This window comes from Natrix helvetica (genome assembly GCF_964273705.1).
Source record: "Natrix helvetica genome assembly, chromosome: 9".
In the NCBI taxonomy this organism is placed as follows: Eukaryota; Metazoa; Chordata; class Lepidosauria; order Squamata; family Natricidae; genus Natrix; species Natrix helvetica.
The window spans coordinates 1997548-2011692 of NC_138560.1; the positions used below are offsets into that span (position 1 = coordinate 1997548).

Genomic DNA, 14145 nt, shown 5'->3' on the forward strand with positions numbered 1-14145 from the left:
GAGTTCCGCCCGACAGCTGTCGTCCTCTGGCACAACAAGTTGGTTGCATGCTGTGCAGCTCCCTGCGTGTCTTCAGAACGGCCTGTGACAAAAGGACGATGCAACAGGTGCATCTGGTCGTGGCAAGCCAAGGGAGAGGGGGCAGGCTGCCATGGAAACCACTCTTCCAATAAGCTTGTCTGGAGCCAAAGGGAGTTCTAGCTTAACAAATAAAATTGGGCCAGCCAATGTGGAACTTTATGGATGCCTGCAGGTAGAGGGGCTGGGCGCTTTAGTTCACCTAAGGCAGGGGTGTCCAAACTTGGCAACTTTAAGACTTGTGGACTTCAACTCTCAGAATTCCCCAGCCAGCTCTGCTGGCTGGGGAATTCTGGGAGTTGAAGTCCACAAGTCTTAAAGTTGCCAAGTTTGGACACCCCTGACTTAAGGAGTGGTTTTGCCTCTGTGCTGTGTTTTGGGAGTAGAACAACTTTATGGGAGGGGAAACTGGGGGACCAGTTTGATCTAGTTGTTAAGGTAGCAGGCTAGAAACTAGGAGATGGCGAGTTCTAGTCCTACCTTAGAAGATGGTTGACTGACTTTGGACCAATCACCAGGAGACGGTGAGTTCTAGCCCGCCTTAGCTGGCTCGGTGGGTGACTGTCAATCACCAGGAGATATGTGAGTTCTAGTCTCATCTTAGACCTCAAAGCCAGTTGGGTGAGTTTAGGCCAATCACCAGGAGATGGTGAGTTCTAATCCTGCCTTAGCTGGCTCTGTGGGAGACTGTGTCAGTCACGAGGAGACTGAGTTTTAGTGCTGTCTCAGACATCAAAGCCAGTTGGCTGACTGGGCCAATCACCAGCAGACGGTGAGTTCTAGTCCTGCGTAAGGCATGAAAACTGGCTGGATGACTTTGGGCCCATCAGATTCAGCCTAACCCACCTCGCAGGGTAGTTGTGGGAAATAGGAGGAATGAGTGTTGGTTACATGCACCGTCTTGAGTTATTTGTAAAAATAACAAAAGCAGGATAAGCAGAATGCTGATTTTTCATGAAAAGGCTTCTTAATGGGAAATGGGAAGCGAGTTTGTTTTTAATTGCAGCTGCCCTTCGAGACTTTTCTGTGCTGAGTTTCCGTTTCGACCATCCCTAGCCCATAGTCGCCACTGGCTGCTCTTCGCTTGGCCATATGAAAAAGCATCTTTAAAAAAGATAAATGAAGTGCAGCCAAGTTCATTTGTACGGGATGTCGTCATCAATTTCTCAGGAGACAGAAATGTGTCTCCCAATTGTGTCACCCAATGCCAAGTTGTGTTAGTTAGGCCAATCCCGAGTTTCCAAAGAGCTGCTGAATGACAGTCACCTTTAAAACAAGTGGACTTCAACTCCCAGAATCCCCTAGAATGGCTGTCTGGGGAATGCTGGGAATTGAAGTCCATCTGAACATTGCCAAGTTTGGACATCGGTGAGTTAGAAACAAAAAACTGGGTCATTTATCTCTGAATCAGGGATGTCCAACCTTGGCAACTTTGAAGACTTATGGGCTTTGACTCCCAGAATTCCCCAACCAGCCATGCTATTCCCCCTGTGCTGGCTGGGGAATTCTGGGGATTGAAGTCCGCAAGTCTTAAAAGTTGCCAAGTTGGATCTCCCTGCTTTAGTACAACTATTTCAACATTGTGCGCTTAAGACGCCCCTTGCCAGCTTGGGATGCCTTTTATCCTGAAAACGCTGTTCCCCTCCCTTCAAATCCTTCCTCCTCCCCTCCCTCACGCTTCTAAGCTTGCATGAAAGGACCCCCTCCCCTCTTTACAGCCAGGGTACCTAACACCCTGCTTTGTAGGCAATGCTAAATCATGCATGAATTATCTAAGCCACTGGAAAGGGTTTTTTATGTATTTAAAAGGGGGGGGGGGTTCTCATTAGCACACGGATAAAGGTTCCCTCCTCCCCCAGCCTCTCAACCTTCTGTTTGGGAACAGGTGACATCACTTCCTTCCCAGCCTCCTCCCTAGCATCCCCCCCGCCCCTTTCTCCAAAGTCCCCGATGCGACTCTCTCCAGTTGCACATGCCAAGAAGTCCTTCAAGCTCCCCCATCCAAGGACGTTCACCCGGGTTGCTGCAAGAGCTCACTTTGCGTGGGGATCCCCCCCCCTGCGCCCCACTCCCTCTTTTAGTCCTTTCTGCGGTCTCCTTTCCTTCTCCCAAAGAAACTCATCGCCTCCCCGAGAGGGACGATAGAAGCACCTTTGCTGGGGATTTGAACGATGATTTCTCTGGAAACCTCGCTTCTGCTCTTTTTCCTCTGCCCAGGTAAGTTCCTGTGAGTGGTTTCCATCCCTTCCCTTCCAGCCCGTACGGCTCTCCATCCCGGAGAAAGACGCGAGTGGAACCTCCCCTCCAAAGTTTTTTTTTTTAATTTTTTTTTCTTCTGATCGGGGTCCATTAAGCACTTAAGCAGCCCCAGCGCAGCCCACTGGTGGGGTTTCTTCTTGAACTTCAAATGCAGATCAGCCAAGGAGCTTGAGGGTCCCTGGCCATCTCCTCAGTTGGGACGTAGAATCTGGGTTTTGCAACCTTGTTCCCGAGGGTCTTTTCTGCTGGTTTCCCCCCACCTCTACCTTCCTAGGAAAGGCATGATTTTTGCCTGAAACCGGGGGGGGGGGGCAGGGGGGGAGTGCTTTTCAGAACAGATGGCCCGTCCCTCCTTTGGAGATCTCAAATGATTTTTGTCCTGGAAGGAAAAGAATCTGACTTGCGAATGTGTTCTAACAGAATAAAAGAGTGGGATGGGACCTTGGAGGTCTTCTAGTCCAACCTCCTGCTCAAGCAGGAGACCCTATACCGCTTCAGAGCAATGGTTGTCCAATCTCTCCTTAAAAACCTATTAGAGTTAAAATTATTTCAGTCCCCCCCCCACACACACAATCTGTTACCTTCCCACTATGGAGCTGTAAGCCTTAGAATCATAGAGCCGTGAGGGAGCGTGGAGGTCTTCTAGTCCAACCCCCTGGCCAAGAGAGCCTCCTCTTACCTGCCCAGACACTGCTGGGGCTTATAGGAGTTTGAGTCCTCTCTACTTAAAACAGCAGGATATTACAGAAGGCTGGCCCGATTCCTTTGCTCCTTTCATTTACACGAAACCAACCAACGCAGTAATAATCCTGCACAGCTTTGAGACCAGAAGTTGATGATGACATCTATCAGCTTCTTTGAAACCTTTTGCTCCTCAATCTCCTCCTTGAACGCTGCTCACTCTTCCCCAGTTGCATTTTTTTAAAAAAATCCTTTCCATTCCCCCCCCCCCCCGCAAGTCCTCCATCCCCACCCCCACCCCGTTCCTTTTGTTCCCTCTCTTTCCATGGCTCTTCTCCAAAAATCCGCCTCCTTTCTTAAAACGCCATGCGGAGTTTATGACAAGCTGTTATATTGGTAGTCAGGTGGATTTATTTTTATTTATTTTTTGCCCCCCTCTTCCGCTCAATGAAACGACGTTGGTTTAGATTCGGGTTTCTTCCCGATGAAGGCAGAGTCATGGTGGGGCCAGCGCTGCGCCAGTCGTGGTCTTCGGAACTTGGACGGGATTCCAACTTGGAATTTCAGCATCCTGGACAGCGGCGCCTTTTGGTCCCAAGGAAGCTGAGACTTAAAATCCTGGTTTTTTTTTTCTTTTTCTATCCAGGCATTTAAAAATAAAATAAAAAACACACTCAGCCTTCCTCTTTTCCGTTCCTGAAATACTTGGATGGTGTGAATGGGCTCACTGCCTGGGTTCTGGCAACAGACTAGCTGCATTTTGTACCTTGAAAGTTGGCCAAAAGGCTTGATGGATTTCTTGGGCAATGCAGTGTACCAGTTAGTTGTAATGGGAGACAGGTCGGTGAGATGTACACATTATTTTGGGGCACCCACGGCTCTTCGACAGCCGGCATCCCATCCTGGTTATAAAGGGGGGGGGGGTGCTTGTTTGAGGCTAAATCAGGATTTTTAGGCAGCAGATCCATTTCTACATAAAACAATCGGGGAATTGTTCCTTTGTGTCTTTACTTTATGGAGCTGCTACGGTCTTAAAGGAAAGCGTTTTGCTAAGTACTTTAAGCTAGCATATCATAATCGGTGGAAAGGATGACCTAGTTTTATAGTTCCCTATTGGTGGTATTTAAATCCTAAGGGAAATTACTTTTGCATTTTCATGTTTTTTTCCGCCGGATGTATCCAGCATACCCTCCCAAAAAGCTGATGTGTTTCCCCGATATTGCTTTTTAATTAAAAAAATAAATAAAGTAATTCATAAACAGATGGTTTTATGGCAGAGGCTGATTGCCCAGATCTGTCTTCTCTATCCTTGTTTTAGATCACTGTTGGTGACTTTAAGATGGATGGGCTTCAGCTCTCAGAATTCCCCAGCTGGCATGCTTGGACTTCCCAGAATTCCCCAGCTACTATGTTGGGACCAGTTCCCAGAATTCCCTAACTAGCATGCCTTGACTTCAGCTCCCATAATTCCCCAGCTAGCAACCTATTCTCCAAAGCTCCTGAAGGCAGGACAAGAAGCAATGAATGGAAACTAAACAAAGAGAGAAGCAACCTGGAACTAAGGAGAAATTTCCTGATAGAACAATCAACCAGTGGAACAGCTTCCCACCAGAAGTTATGGGTGCTCCATGACTGGGGTTTTTAAAGAAGAGACTGGACAGCCATTTCTCTGAAAGGATCTAGGGTTTTCTGCTTGAACAGGGCGTTGGACCCAAAGACCTCCAAGGTCCCTTCTGACTCTTGTTATTCTTTTATCCACATCAACTAAATTAGAAAGCTCCAAGTCCCACCTCTGCTCTTTGATTCCCATGTCACAGAAAGGAAAGTCAAATTAATATTGACCCCCTCTTCCTTGTGGCAATCCCTTAGATATTGAAAGACTGCTATCATGTCATCCCCCAGTCCTTCTTGTCATCAAACTAGGCAGACTCTGGCTGAGGAATTCTGGGAGTTGAAGTCCACAAGTCTTAAAGTTGCCAAGTTTGGAGACCCCCTGCTATAGAGAGACCCGAGACCACCATTCAGCCAGGGAGAGAGGCCATCTCAATGGTTACGACTTAATGCTACAGAAATTCTCCAGCTTCACATCTGCAAATCTAAACGTGCGAGTGCAATGTTGAAAAAGATCAGGGAAATGACTCCATGCCAAGCAGATACTGTACTTATATTCCTCTAATTTGGCAGCAGGTCTAAAAGAGCTGAGATGCCCAGAGGGTATTTAGGAGACAGCAGGGCTGATGAGGTCCCAAGTTTCTAATTTGACCTCCTAAATGAAGGAGGGCATCCCCCCCAAAATAAATACATCCAAACTCATGCAAACCAGTAAAGACCAGGAACCAGCAACACAACATGTTTAGAAAGGACCAGAATTAATTGGGGTGGGGGGGGGTGTAGATGGGGAGGGAGGGAGCTGCTTCCTTCTGCTATATGATTGATGCTTTCTCTTCATTCTGGGTTATTTTTGTTGGAATTGTTGTGCAGCCTCTAGCATTATGTAAGCCTTATGTAAGTAAGACTGGCACACCTGAAAGATTTAAGTCCTTCTCTCTGTCTTCTTGAGCTGTTAGAGTCTCAGCTCTCTACGCCAGAGGGGAGGTGGGAGGTGTAGGAACAGCCCCCCCAGATGAATAACTCCATAATGGCAGACTTCTTTGCATCAGCCCTCTCCCCCCTTTAGTTAGCAATGGTCCTTTTTACAGAATGGCAGAATAACAGACTTGGAAGGGATCTTGAACATCTTCTAGTCCAACCTCCTGTGACTTATTTTAAAAACCAACAGTGGGTCTGGTAAAGAGGACATGAAGAGGGTGAGGGGAGATTGGAGTCACGGGGCAGAGAGAGAGAGAGAGAGGCAGTGAACCAATTTAAGAAGTAAATAATAGATTTTGAACATATTCACTGTTATTTCGGCTGGAAAGAAGTTTTGCCTATTCCCCTGCCGATATTTGCTTGAACAGCAACAAATGAAGCAGCTGAAAGACTTTTCTTGAATGGATATATATATATATATGCCGGATAGCATGGCTGGCTGGGGAATTCTAAGAGCTGAAGTCCACAGGTCTTAAAAGATGTCAGGATTGAACAACCCTGGTTTAATCGGTCTCATTTCTTCTGGGCTTTTTAGCCTAGGAAGGGAGATCGGACAATGAAAGGAGAAGGGAAGAAGGGGAAGCAGGAAGGGGAAGGGAGAAAGAAAATGAATGAAAGGAGTACAAGGATAGAGGATGAGGCAGGGAGGTGAGGAACAGGAAAAGAAGAGAGAAATAGAAAAGAAGAAAAGATAGGCACCTCAAAGTGGAGATGCATGAAGATCATTTCCACAGCAGAGGGACATCCTGCTTTAAATAAGAACTTGCTTTGGTTCTCTTGATGTACAACAGCTCAAAATAAATGTATGTCTCGTTTGATGAAAAGAAGGACTGGGGTGACATGATAGCAGTCTTCCAATAACTAAGGGGCTGCCCCAAAGAAGAGGGAAGTCAACCTATCCTCCAAAGCAGAAGGCAGGAGAAGAAGCATCAGATGGAAACTAATCAAAGAGAGAAGCAGCCTGGAATTAAGGAGAAATTTCCTAACAGCAAGAGCAATTAATCTGTGGAACAACTTGCCTCCAGAAGTTGTAAGTGCTCCATCACTGGTGTTTTTTTTTTAAAGAAGATATTGGATAACCATTTGTCTGAAATGGTCTAGGGCAGGGGTGTCCAAATTTGGGAACTTTAAGTTTGGACACCCCTGGTCTAGGGTTTCCTGCCCGAGTAGGGGGTTGGACTAGAAGACCTCCCAAGGTCTCTTCCAATTCATTATATTGTTCTGTTTTTTTTTTATGCACATCAACTAAATTAGAAAGCTGTAAGTCCCACCTGTGTTTTTATTCCCATATCACAGAAAGGAAAGTTGGATCAATGTTAGACCGGTCACGAGTGCAAAACCTAGCAAGCTAACCAAAGCACCCGTGTTTTGCTGCTGAAATTTAGGCATGTTTAAATATTTGACAGTATTGAATATTTGAATATAATGCTTTCTCTTTATTTTCCCCAGCGTTTTCGCTGCCCGTACCTACTCAGCTGTCCAAGGACGATGAAACGGTAAAGGAAAGGGAGGGAAAGCGAGGACTATACAGGTAGTCCTCGACTTACGATCGCAATTGAGGCCAAAATTTCTGTTGTTAAGTGAGGCACTTTTGGGTGACTTTTGTCCCATTTTATGATTTTTCTTGCCATGTTGTTTAAGGCAATTCCTGCAGTGGTTGAGTTAGCCACAAGGTTGTTCAGGAAATCTGGCTCCCCCATTGGAAAGAGACCTTCAAAATACCTTCCACCACTAAGTTCCTGTTATCAGGCCTCCAGCTGGTTCCTTTTAGGATCTTTGACCTGCCACACTCTCTATTATTTTATTGTGCTGTTTCGTTAGTGGGGTAATTGGGAGGGGGAATAGTAAGGAGTAGAATGTGTTATTGTAAAAAAAAAAAACATTCCTTTCTAGAAGCCCAAGGTCATCCTTTGTCTCTGCACCTCTGAGCCTGACCGGAACTGGGTGGGTGGAACTGCCAGCGTGGCAGTGGGAGATTGGACCATGGGATGATGGGGGCAAGATCATCAACTTTCAACTGGGTGGGGAAAACCGGGAAGCCTTCAGATTCGGGTTTTCCACAGAAGTGCCAACATGTTTCTCTTAATAAATTGGAACTTAGAGCAATACTTTGCCTTGGATTCTGATTTAATTTTGGATGATATTTGGAACGCTGACATCTGTCTTCTTCTGATTTTCTGGCCAGGTGATTAAATGCATCTCTGAAATCTTAGCAGACACCCTGTCAAGATCCAGCCCAATGCCAGTGACCAGTGACTGTATGAAGGTCCTGAGGGAGGGTAAGTGGAGATTTGGGCACTTCCTCCTTCTCTTGTCCACAAATGACACTCCCTTCTAGCACTGATGATGTCGCTTAGTTGGGTAGAGAAACATCTGCAAGAAAATCACCAAGTTCAGAGAGCTCCAAGGAGCCCACAGTCCCCGCCTCCTCCTCCTCCTCTTCTCCACAAACCCCACTCCCTCCTAGCACTGATGACGTCACTTAGTTGGGTAGAGAAACATCTGCAAGACAACCACCAAGCTCAGAGAGCTCCAAGGACCCCCATAGTTGTTGTTGTCCTCCTCCTCCTCCTCTCTGCAAACCCCAGAGGAGACCCTACCTAGTTTCTTGGGTGGTAAAGGTGACAGGGGGAACAACTGTAGTTTCACACCTGCAAGATTCTTAGCATTAGAGAAGAGCCGTGGTGGAGCAGTTGGTTAGAATGCAGGCTGATTCTGCCCACTGTCAGCAGTTCCTGACCGATTCAAGATTGATTCAGCCTTCCATCCTTCCGAGGTCGGTAAAACGAAGACCCGAATTACTTGGGGGCAAGAGGCTGATTCTGTAAACCGTTTAGAGAGGACTGTAAAAGCACTGTGAAGCGGTATATAAGTCAAAGGGCTGTTGCTATTACAATGAAATTGAATTTGCTCACCGGCCTAAGAGCAATATGCTATCTCTTATCTGACCGTCCTCTCGGCAGCGTCTCTTTGTCCGGTCTCCCAAGGTCTTTCCCACGTTCCCTTACCTCAACACCGCATGCTTAGAGTAGCTTGCGATATGTGTGCGTTTGTGACTCTGGGCGTGTTAACACGAGCTCCCTTTCAGACGACAGAGTCCTGACGATGCTCCACCATCGGCGTCTGCTGACAGAGTTGGAGGACCTTGCCCATCAAGGTAAGCAACCTCCATTCTTGTGTTTGGTTCTTTGCCAGGCGAAGATGGAAGGTAACAGGGCCCTTTGAGGGTGCCCCCTCGTGCCTGGGTGTCTCGGGGAGGGGGACACAGGAGCTGTGCTCTGGCCCACTCTCTTTCTCCTGGAAAACAACCCAATGGAAGTGTGGCTAACAAGCGTGTTGCTAACTTCAAAACTGCGGTGATTCACTTAACCTGGCTGGCGAGAAAGGTCGTAAAATGAGGCAAAACTCACTTAACAAATGTCTCGCTTAGCATCAGACATTTTAGGCTCAATTGTGGTCGTAAGCTGAGGACTACCTGTATTGATCGAATACTTTTATCTGCCCAAATGTGATTAGGAATCTGTTTCCGGTGCAGAAATTCTCAGAGAAGATGCAAAGCAACAGATCATCATCATCTTCATATTAATAATAACAATAGGAGGAAGTAATAAAGAAGATAAGCATTCTGGCCTAGCCTTCCCAAAAGCATGACGCCAACTCTGCGTCCCGATAAAACCCCTTTTATTTATGTTAAAGGGAATTCCTCTCCAGCAAAGTCCCAGAAAACAGTCTTTCATGAGATTTCACAACTACAGACCTTGATCAGGCTTGGAGAGCTGCCAGGCCGACATCTTCCAAACTCCATGCTGTAGCAGCAATTCCTTGGCAAGAAGTCAGGAACAGATCTTCACCCGAATGAATGGAACTCATTGTCTCCTGCAAACTCCCCTCCCCTTTCCCTCCTCTTTATTCCCTATGGGAGGAGCCATTTACCGTCCACCTGTGGCCTTACTCCCAAGTCGACCCTTGTTCCTTAGCTGTTTCCTTCTCCTGGCAGCTCTGCACATGCACACATCGGGAACAGGCTCCAGCTGTTCTTCTGCCCCACTGATATCTGACTCCGAAGGCAGCTGATAACTGTCAGACGGCTCTTTCCCCCTCTCTGCCTCTTGACGCAGAGCCCTCATCTGAGCCTCCCCCAGACTCCAGGACTGGCCCATCTTCCTCCCCAACCTCCTCTGAGTCTGCCACTAGCTCTGCAGGCCACTGGCTGGCCACAACATAAGGATAGGGATAAAAAATACTACTACAGCCATCCTACATGGGTAAACGTACATAGATGATAGACAGCAGTGTGGGAATTACAGAAGTCAGAATCGGCAGAATGATGGCACGAGGGCAAGAATTGTGTTTCTTTACTTTTAACGTTTACTTTTTTTTCTTCAATGTCTTCCATTCATTTCCAGAAAACACAAAGCATCTCCTGGCCCACGAAACCAACCACGATTCTCTGGAAGAAAAGCAACAAGGAGAACTCAAGAAGAGAGGGGAGCCTGCCCAACAGAAGGAAACTGCCCCTGAGGAGATGGAAGAGCACGCTGGTGAAAAGAAAGATGATGATGATGAGGAGACTAAGAAGGAAGAGAAATCTAAAAACCCAAAGGAGGAAGTCGAGGTCTCCCAAGAGGAAGATCTTCGAGATGCTTTGAAGGAACGGGATGAAGAGGAAGAGGAGGAGGAGGAAGAGGAGGGAGAAATAAAGAAGAAGGCCTCCTCAGAGACGTGGCACTCCAAGGAATATTTTGGCCACGTCAAGAAAAGAGGTTCTAGGCCACCCAAAATCAGAAAGGAAATGCGTGACGGAGACGAAGAGAGGCAGGAAATGGGCAAGAAACGCTTTAGGATGGATGAGGAAGAAGGGGAGGACACCTCAGAAGAGGAGAAGAAGAAATACCATCCTGGAGGAGACAACGATGAGGAGAAGTGGGAAGAAGAAGAGAGGAGGTCTGCCATGGCCAAGAGGGTGGCGGAGAAGGCCAGCGACGAGGAGACCGCTCAGTTTGAAGAGGAGGAGCAAGAGAAGGGTCTTAAAAGCTCCAAGGCCAAGGCCCACCTCTACAAAGGGGGGAAGCCATGGCAGGAAGGAGCAGGGGAGCAAGAGGAGAAGAACCACAACAAGGTGAGACACACCCACCACCATCCATCGCTTGACTTGGACCTCAAGAAGAGATACGGGAAGGATCAGGTGGATCTGAGGGGCAGACACCACACCCCTGAGGAGGAGGAAGAAACGGCCGCCAGGCAGAGGAAGGTTGGTATCAAGGAAGGAGGAGCTGTGAGCTGGTTTGAAAGGCTTCAAATTCAGTTTTGATGGCGTCTTGCTTTCAAAGAAGAAAGAAGAAGAAGGGGGAATAAAATAGAAAAATGAAAGGAGTTGGGAAGATCTAGGAGGAAGTGAAGATCTAGGCTTCCAAAAAGTGTTTTTTCCGAAATATGGATCCTTTAGGATAGGGGTGTCCCTATCCTTGGTGATTTTAAAACTTGTGGACTTCAACTCCCAGAATTCCCTATTCTGGGAGTCGAAGTCCACCCATCTTATAAGTCCATTAGCACGATAGCCAGGGAATTCTGGGAGTTGAAGTCCAGAAGTCGTAAAATCACCAAGGTTGGACACAGTAATGAAACGTCTGCAAGAAGACCACCAAGGACCTCACATTTCTCTTCCTCCTCCTCTCCACATACCCCACTCCCTTGCAGCACTGATATTCCCTAGTTGGGTCACAAAACGTCTGCAAGAATTCTGGGAGTTGAAGTCCACAAGTCTTAAAGTTGCCAAGTTTGGACACTCGCTTTAGGAGCCAATTGTTAGAGCTTCTTCGTCCTCACTGCAGCTATGATTCGCTTCACACCTGTGGCCAAAATGCTCATAAACTCGGCCACATCTCACTTAACAATTTCTTTGCTTAACAACGGAAATTCCGGTCCCAATGCTGGTTGTACATTGAGGACTACCTCTATCCCAGGGGTGTCCAAACTTGGGAACTTTAAGACTTGTGGACTTCAACTCCCAGAATTCCCCAGCCAGCATGCTCTATCCTGACATTGTCTCCTTCAAAGGTGGTTTACCACACCCTTCGCCCTCTAAAACATCTTTCCTCAGTTCGGAAAAAGCAGGGGCAGCCTTAAATTTCTCGGCCCCACGGTCATCCCGGCTGGGGAATTGTGGGAGTTGAAGTCCACTCATCGGAGGATGGAGAAGACTTAAATCCAATCACAGGCAGGGTAGTTCCTCTTTTGTTTTTTTAACCATTTTTTCCCTTGCTTTTCTCTTAGGCTCCAGAGGTGGAGAAAGTGGAAGAGATTGAACGGGAGTTGCAGTGGGCTGCTGACCAACTAGAAGAACTGAAGACGGGTTAAATCCTGCGGCCGCCTCAGGAGCTGGGGAGGGTAGGAGAAAGCCCAGCTATTCCCCACCCCACCTCCTATCTCTATGACCCTTGTATTCAGCTTGGCTTTAGACTGTTAAACTACGTTTTCCCTTGCTTACAATGATAATAAAGAAGAGAACGGTGGAATCCTTGGTGGTCTCTGAGCTTGGTGGTTTTCTTGCAGACGTTTTGTGACCCAACTAGGGAACATCATCAGTGCTGCAAGGGAGTGGGGTATGTGGAGAGGAGGAGGAGGAGGAAGAGAATTGTGAGGTCCTTGGTGGTCTTCTTGCAGACGTTTCATTACTGAGCTACATCACATCTTCAGTACTAGAAGGAAATGGGATTTGCTCTCTGTTTGAATTTAAGTGGTTTGTCCTGTCAGCGTTGGGGGAGTGTTGGTGGTTTCTTGTGAGATCCTTGGTGCTTTTCTTGCAGATGTTTCAGGATCCAGCTAGGTAACGTCATCAGGGCTAGAAGGGAGGAGGGGTTGCTCTCTTGATCGTTCCTTGATAAAGTTAAAAGGAATTTGGTAGTAGGAACTACCAACTCAGACAAACAATTAATTACAGTCTTATCAAGGAATGACCAAAAACACTCCCACCAACCCTGAGAAGGCAGGCCACTTGTATATATAAACAGACAGCACACCCCACTCCCTTCTCGAACTGATGACACTACCTAGCTGGGTCATGAAATGTCTGTAAGAAAACCACCAAGCTCAGAGGGCACCAAGAATACACAGACCTCCTCTTCCTCTCCACATACCCCCCTCCCTTTCAGCACTGATGCTACCTAGTTGGGGAAAGAAACAACCACAACAAGCTCAGAGAGCGCCAGCGACCCCACAAATATCCGCCTGACTCGCATTTTGCCCCCAAACAGGGAGACCCTTACTTCCCAGGTTAAGAGCTGGCTACAGAAGACTGTTTTAGGAACATTTTGTTCCAAGCCTCTGTTTCCCCATTGACCACTATCCTCAAATCTCTTGCTTGCTACCTCCAGTATGGCTTCGATGGTCTCTTAAAACCTTAGTGCCAGAGTTTATTTTATTCTGCATTTTTAATTACAAAGTCTTTCGGTGGCCGGTGGACAAGTTTGCATTGCAACTTTTCTACGCTGCAATCCCAGGGAGGGTCCGACGGGAACAAGGCTCTCTTTTCTGCATCAAGATTTTTTCTTTTAAAAAATTTGGTTTAATCAATGTTTTTCACTTTTGGCAACTTGAAGATGGGCGGATTTCGACTCCCAGAATTCCCCAGCCAGCATGAATTGAAATCCACTCATTTTCAAGTTGCCACGGGTGGGGGTAGGGTGGAGGGGGGAAAGCAACAACTCTGGATGAAATAAACAGGGGCTCCCATTAACTTCCAATTTCCACTCCTAACAGAGGTGGCCTGTTGTCACCTCTGCATTTTGCTATTTGTAAGCTTGCCTTTTTCTTAACAACTGTTGCGTCCAATGTATTTTGAATCTGCACACATTGCAAATAAAAATCATGGCCTAAGGAAACACAGTTTGTGTGTGAGCTAGGGGTGTCTTTGAGTCCTCCGTTGTGGTCCAGCATCCAATGAGTCCATCACTCTTCGTGCAGCTTATTTTGCAGGATAGAATTGTTTTTGGCTTCTGCTTTTACACACACACACACTAAGAGGCCTTGGTCCCTGCCCCTTGTTAGAAGAGCTAGTTTGGTCCAGTGGGGAAGGCGCTAGGTTAGAAAGGAGGAAAACGTGAGTTCTAGTTCCACCTTAGGCACGAAAACTGACTTGGTGGCTTTGGGCCAATCACCAGGAGACTGTGAGTTCTAGTCTGGCTTTAAGCATCAAAGACAGCTGGGTGACTTTGAGCCAATCACCAGGAGATGGTGAATTCTAGTCCCACCTTAGGCTGGATGCCTTCGTACCCCTCCGTCTCTCAGCCAAACCCACCTCACAGGGTTGTTGTTGTGAGTAAAACTAGAGGAAGGTATGTTGATATGTTCGCCTCTTATTTGTAAAAATAATAAAAAGTGGGATAAATAAATAAATAAAAGACAAACGCACCTCTGCTAATCTGGCAATCCAGCAGGTTTCCCTTCCATAATATCGGTGTTGAATGCCAGTTGAACGGGGAGAAATCTACAGGGGAAATTTTACATCTTAAAAGATGTAAAGAAAAGGTTGGAGACCCA

At 46.9% G+C, this 14145-nt stretch overlaps 1 protein-coding gene across 1 annotated transcript; it reads left to right on the forward strand.

The window, feature by feature from the left end:
* The first annotated feature begins 2012 nt into the window (after window positions 1-2012).
* On the forward strand, window positions 2013-13489 carry CCER2 (coiled-coil glutamate rich protein 2). The gene is made up of 6 exons (XM_081962157.1): window positions 2013-2295; window positions 7057-7103; window positions 7793-7886; window positions 8696-8764; window positions 10014-10858; window positions 11881-13489. Exons 1-6 carry the CDS (start codon window positions 2250-2252, stop codon window positions 11962-11964), a joined length of 1185 nt encoding a protein of 394 aa, XP_081818283.1. The 5' UTR covers window positions 2013-2249; the 3' UTR covers window positions 11965-13489.
* The last annotated feature ends 656 nt before the right edge of the window (window positions 13490-14145 follow it).